Genomic DNA, 6,838 nt, shown 5'->3' with positions numbered 1-6,838 from the left:
GTGTGTGTGTGTGTGTGTGTGTGTGTGTGACCAGCTCAGCCCACCAGGGGGCGGGGCTGGCTGGCATGTGGTGCTGGGGATTGAGCCACGGTCCCTGTGCTTTGCTTAGCTTAGCTTGTTCCAAGTAGGTGCTTTAGACCACTGAGCCATCTCACCAGCCCCACACTCTCTTCTTTAGATGAGGACAGAACTGTATTTCCTGTCATCACAGAAGAATCGGCCCAGCCTCTTTGGAATGCCATTGATTGTTCCCTGTACTGTCCATACACGGAAAAAAGACCTTTATGATGCAGTTTGGATTCAAGTATCTCGACTAGCCAGCCCACTCCCACCTCAGGAAGCTAGTAACCATGCTCAGGATTGGTAAGTTCATGGATTAGCCTCAGTTTGTGGTTTCCAAACTCTAGAAGAATAATTTATATGAATTCTGTATGATAATATGGCCCATTCTACGCCAAGTTAATCATTCTTGGAAGAACCATTCAGAGAGCCCATATTTCATTTGCTTTAATATTTTGAGTAAAAAATACAGCTGCTTCTTGTCATCTACACATTGCAGTGTCTAGTAATTCTCTAATCTTTTAGCTAACACCCTACTGCTACTGCTTCAGGTAATATCCTTGTCGCCTGTTATTAGAATAGTAGAGAATATGAAGTCAGGCATAGTAGTCCATGCCTGTCATCCCCACACTGTCTAGGAGGCTGACAGATATCTGTTGTTATATTCAAGTGAGAAATGCAGTGAGTTTCCTTTTCTGAAGATACAAATATAGGTGTCATTAAACAGTTGGTATTTAAAGCCCCAAGATGGGATAATCTCCCTGCAGGACGATTGCAAGTTTGAGCTTAGTTTGAGCAACTTAATGACTTAGCAGACTCTGTCTCTAAAGTAAAAAAACAAAATAGGGTGAGGATGTAGCTCAGTGCAAAGGCTTGGGCTTAATCCCCAGTACCACAATTAATTAATTAATTAATGTGAATTTTCCAGAAAATTTGTATCACATCAACATCTCAATTGTCTGGAATGGGAGTGACAGTGTACTTATCTGTCATGAACTCTAAAGTCTCATGCCACATTACACATGATTCATTTGAATTATTTCCATACTTTTTTTTTTTTTTTTTTTTATTTAGTGCAGGGTCTACAGAGTCTCACTACACAGATTGGACTTGTAGTGATTCTCCTGTTTTCAGCTTCTCAAGCACTGGGATTACAGGTGCGTGCCACCTCACCCAGTCTCAAGCTCCATCTCAGCATGCCGTGGGGACGGGGCTGGCAGGGCAGGCCAGGGATCAAACCTCCGACCCCTGCATCTGCCTAAACAGGCACTTTAATCTGCTGAGCTATCTGGCTAGCACCTATACTGTGTTGTTTTAAAATGAGGTAATTTTATGAATTTAAATAAAGATAATACACATTTTATATAGATTTTTCCACTACTCCTACCACTTACTCTATTGGATTAGTAAATGCATTTACTTCATTGAGATTATAGGTGCCTTATTTATATCAGTTAAATCGCACGTCATTTATTTACTATCATGGTGTAAATGAGAGTTCAGCTAGGTAAAAGGTTCTTTGTTATAGTATGTCTTGCTGGTTAAATAGGGTTTAAGGTAAATCTAAATAATAAATAATTTGATTGATGGATTTGTGTTCAGTAAAATTACTTTGGGGTGAGATTAAATTTGAAGTGAAAGTCTAATATTTATTTATTTATTTATTTATTTATTTATTTATTTATTTTTGCGGAACGAGGGATTGAACTCAGGCCCTTGTGTTTGTCAGGGAAGTACTTATTCCACTGAGCCATCTCCCTGGCCCCAAGAGTCTACTTAAATCCAAGGGCTTTTCCCAGGATTTGCTAGTGAATTAGATATGGATTATGAGAGAAAGAGTAATCTAAGCTAACTTTTAGCTTGAGCACTTGTTTGTGGATGATGGTACCATTTAATGAAACAAAGCAACAGCATATTTTGGCAAAAAGGATAGAGTCAAGTTAAATTGAAGATATCTGTTGTTACTCAAGTGAGAAATTCAGTGAATGTCCTTTTCTGGAGATGCAAATATAGGTGTCATCAGCTAGATGGTATTTAAAGCCCCAAGATGGGATGATATCCCTTAAGAATGAGGATTAGATATAGAAGATGCCCAAGGTCTAGTTCCTATTGGAGCTTGAAATGAGGAAGGAGAAGGAGCAGCTATACAAGGAAACGAGGAATCAGCAGTTAACCAAAATTGAGTGAAGAGAGTATTTCAAGGAAGAAGTGATTGATTAGTCAGTTGTTTCAGATCATAAATTAAGAAGAGAACTCAGAATTGCCCACTGCATTTCATAAATGACAATCTTTGGTGACCTTTGTGAAATCTGTCTTAGTGGAACAGTATAGATAAAGGCATGAAGGTTGGAGTGGCCTTTACAAAGATAATAGAAGCTTACCTCCAGAAGGACACACTGAAACAGTTATAAAATGCCTCTGATTTCCATCAAAAAATCCAATGGGTCACAATAGCCAAAAACTGGTGACAACTCAAGTGTTGAACTCAACAGATAAATGGATTTACAAAGTATAGTCTATTGTACAGTAGACTATTATCCACCTATCAAAAAGAGTGAGTTGCTGATATGTGTAGCAACAGGAAGCATGGAAACATAATGATAAATCAAAGAAATCAGGTACAAACGGTCAAGTATTTTATTTTCATGCAGTATCTGTAATAAGCAAATATATAGAGACAAAAAATAGATTACAGATCAAGATCATACGGAGGCTTGGGATGGGCTGTTAGCTTTGCCTTACTGTAACAAATACCTGAGAAGGCCAAGTTAAAGAGAGGAAAGTTTAAAAGCTGGACATGGTAGCACATGCCTATTTGAGACAGACAGATTACTCCAAGTTTGAAGCTAGCCTGGGCTATATAGTGAGTTCAAGGACAGCTTGCCCTACATAATGAGACCCTGTCTCAAAAAAAAAGTGGGAAAGATTTATTTTTGCTCAGTTTTGAAAGTTTTGGCCTGTGATTGGTTGGTGTTGGCACTTTTGGCCCTAGAGAATGAATAAGTGACCAAGTGGCAGCTAGAAGGCAGATAGGAGACCTGGGTCCCGGTATCCCTGCAGTGGACCACCACAGCGACCTAACCTCTTTCACTAGATCTTGACTCCTAAAGGTTCCACCACCTCTCAGCAACAGCACAGGCTGGAGACCAAGCCTCCAACAGAGCGACCTTTGGGAGGTGATCAAGATCCAAACTATAGTAGGAGGGACATTATTTTTGTTTAATGGTGGCGCGATTCCTTTGGGAATGCTACACAATCATGTTGCTGCACTGTCTTTTGATTCTTCATGCTTGACTTCATTTGGACATCATACGGGACAGTAAAAGGCTATCAACAGCCATTCATCAGATAGGTAGTTAGGTGGAAAGATAGGGACTGCTTGTGTTTGTTGTAGTACTCACTTTTGCCTTTAGGGTGAGTCTTTGTTGTGATTTCATTACTTTCAGCAGCCATGTGACAGCCACTACCAACTGCCAAATGAGCTATAACATATATTGCTTTTACCTGTGTTGCATTGCTTTTTCTCCCTTCAGCTTTATGAACTGTAAATATTATTTAGTGTAAAGAGAACTCTTTTGTTTGTTTGTTTTTTGTGGAACTGGGGATTGAACTCAGGACCTTGTACTTGCCAGGCAAGCGCTTATTCTACTGAGTTATCTTCCTGGACGAGAGAGCTCTTTTGTGGAGTGTTTTGACCCTTGAACCTAGGGCCTTGCATTTCAACATTCGCTGTACCACTGAGCTTAACCTAGCCCAAGAATTGTGTAACTTAAAATGTAATATGTATAAGCTGTTACATTGCTTCTTATTGAAGCAAAACTTAGAATTTTTTTTAAATTTAGACAACTCATAAGGCTATCTTGATACAGTTGGTAGCAGTTAGGTTACTCCAAGAATAGTATTTTGCTTACAGCTTTGAGTAGTTAGAGCAGAGAACAAGTTTACATGTACAACTAACAGAAACTGAAGAAGGCTTCTGCATAGAAAGCCTTATATCTTCTGTGATATGTCAGGACTCTTGGCATGGAAAGGTCTTAGTCTAATGCGAATTAGGTCTGCTGATCAAATTAAGGCTGAAGGATAATTGATGTTTCATTTAATAATTAGCGTATAAAATTTGGACTCTTTAGGGACGTCTGGCAATCTAGTATGTGTAGCCTTCTGTAAGCAAGAACATAGCCTAATGTAGCTCATACAGAGCTGCAGTAATGGATTAGGGTAAGTGGCACTGAGCCATCAGCATGAGCTTCCTGTTCAGGCGCATGCTGTTTCCTATGATCACTTTTAGAGAAAATGAAAAAGAATTGGATCTCAAACCAAATCTCTCTCTCTCTCTCTCTTTTTTTTTTTTTCTGTGTGTGTGTGTGTTTTTTGTTTCAGTGATGACAGTATGGGCTATCAGTATCCTTTCACTCTACGAGTTGTGCAGAAAGATGGAAACTCCTGTGCTTCATGTCCATGGTATAGGTAAAGTGGCCTCTGCTAAAGAAAAGTTTTAGTAGAATTATAGCTTCAAATTTTTATAAACTTCCAGTTTTGAGAAATAATAGTGAATAGTGAGAAACTTGAAATAAATTTAGGAAGCTGGTCATGGTGGCACATGCCTGTAATCCCAGCCCTTGAGGAGGCTGAAGCAGGAGGGTTGCAAGTTTGAGATAAGCCTGGGCTGCAAAGTGAGCTCAAGCCTGAACTATACAGTGAGACCCTCTCTCTGTAATATTTAAAAAAAAAAAAAAAGATCAGTTTGGCAGTTCTAGTTTTTTGAAACAGTGTCTTGCTTTGTAGTTCAGACTGGCCTTGAACTCACCCGGTGATCCTCCTAAGTGCCGGAATTGCAGGCATGCGCCACCACACCCAGCTTGTTTTTAGAAGAGTTACATAAATTAATTGGGAAAATGCCTGACAATACTGAAGTCAATTATTAAAGAATTGGAATAGTCCTAACAGACTGAATAGGAATTGGGAACTAGGACTTCTTCATGTCTTCCTCTATGCAACTCCATAAATTTTTATTTGCATTTGCTCAATGTGCCATTTTACAAACAAGAAGTAAGCATTGTTAGATATTACCCTACCTCAGACCATTAATAATTTAATATAGAATTTCTTTAGAGCAGATGATCTCAAATAACCAAGTCATATATATATATATATATATATATATATATAACTTACTTGTTTTAACCTCCTGTCTTCTTATGTTATCAAACCTTTGTCAAGTGCTTTATAAAATCAAAGATTTATTAGAGGTGATGAGTATAATTCCCTGAAATAATGATTAATAAATATTACTAAATGTGTCAGAGTCCCTTTCATTAGTGGACTAAAGTGCCTGCTTAGGCAGAAGCAAGGACTGGGGTTTGATCCCCGGCTTGCAGTGCTGGCCCCACCCACGGGGCGCACTGCAACTGGGCATGGTGGCACATGCCTGTGTTCCCAGCACTTGGGAGGCCGAAAACAGGAGGATCACTGTGAGTTCCTGTATACCCTATTCAAAATGCATTAAAGAAAAGAAAAACCCATGACAAATTCTGAAGCTAAGAGGAAAGTAGAAAAGTAGGAAGAAAGAATATTTTTGATTAAGAAAATTTATATTCCTTCACAATTATTTATTCATGTGTGACTTTTCATTCCTTTTAGATTTTGTAGAGGCTGTAAAATTGATTGTGGGGAAGACAAAGCTTTCATTGGAAATGCCTATATTGCTGTGGATTGGGACCCCACAGCCCTTCACCTCCGTTATCAAACATCACAAGAAAGAGTAAGTGCTCAGGCCCATCTAAGAAGGGGGTTTTCACATGTGCAATTTTTCCCAGCTTAACTCTACAACAGTGTAAAACAACCAGAAAAGTAATTATTGGGACTCTGTGTGCCACTTACATATTGACATGATTTCTTGGGAATTTTTTCCCCCAATATTGGAAAGTAATTATATTAGGCATTAAATTTCAAAAATATTAATCACAAGTAAATCTTGAATCAAGCATTATAATTAAGACATAATCTCTGACCACGACATAGTGCTAAACATTTTTCTGCCTGTTGATTAAAAATATCATTGAAGCTCTAGCATTTGATGACCACAATTACTTAGTGTATATCCTACAATGATAGCTGCTATTATTATTATTATTGTTATTATTATTATTTTAATGTATTTGCGACATATACATTACACGGCTCCAACACATAGTGATCCTCCTGTTTTCAGCCTCCTCAGCACTGGGATTATATTCATGCACCACCATGCCTGGACTCGATGGCCGGCTCAGTGCACCCAGGAGCGGGACCTGTGTGGCATGTGGTGCCACAGGTCCCTTCACTTGACTAAGTAGGCACTTAGTCCACTGAGCTATATTGCCAGCCCTGATAGCTGCTATTTTTAATGAACATGCTGATAACAAAAATTAAAGATTTTTTTTCTGTCTTTTTGAGACAGGATCTCACTATGTAGTTCAGGATAGCCTTGAGCTCAATTTGTAGCCCGGGCTGGTCTTAAACTCACAGTGATCCTCCTGCATCAGCCTCAAAGTGCTGGGATTACAGGCATGCACCACCACACCCAGCATCTCTTTAAAGAAACTTTACTAAAGAATACTTTTAAAATATAAAACAGAGGGGCTGGAGAGATGGCTCAGTGGTCTAAAGCACCTACTTGAAACAAGCTTGGCAATGCACAGGGACCGTGGTTCAATCCCCCAGCACCCCATGCCAGCCAGCCCCACCCCCTGGTGGGCTGAGCTGGCCACACACACACACACACACACACACACACACA

General features: G+C 39.3%; 1 protein-coding gene across 3 annotated transcripts in view; it reads left to right on the top strand.

Annotated features, from left to right (window-relative positions):
* Usp32 (ubiquitin specific peptidase 32) overlaps nucleotides 1-6,838 on the top strand; it is a 209,852-nt gene that overhangs the window by 189,415 nt on the left and 13,599 nt on the right. For all 3 annotated transcript variants that reach the window (XM_023703132.1, XM_023703130.1, XM_004643016.2), the window contains exons 27-29: nucleotides 179-363; nucleotides 4,441-4,527; nucleotides 5,701-5,821. In XM_023703132.1, coding sequence (XP_023558900.1) covers nucleotides 179-363; nucleotides 4,441-4,527; nucleotides 5,701-5,821 — 393 coding nt within the window. The remainder of the gene's footprint in view (nucleotides 1-178; nucleotides 364-4,440; nucleotides 4,528-5,700; nucleotides 5,822-6,838) is intronic.

This window comes from Octodon degus, unplaced genomic scaffold (genome assembly GCF_000260255.1).
Source record: "Octodon degus isolate 3935 unplaced genomic scaffold, OctDeg1.0 scaffold00164, whole genome shotgun sequence".
Lineage (NCBI taxonomy): Eukaryota > Metazoa > Chordata > Mammalia > Rodentia > Octodontidae > Octodon > Octodon degus.
This window is presented reverse-complemented; position numbering and strand designations above follow the sequence as displayed.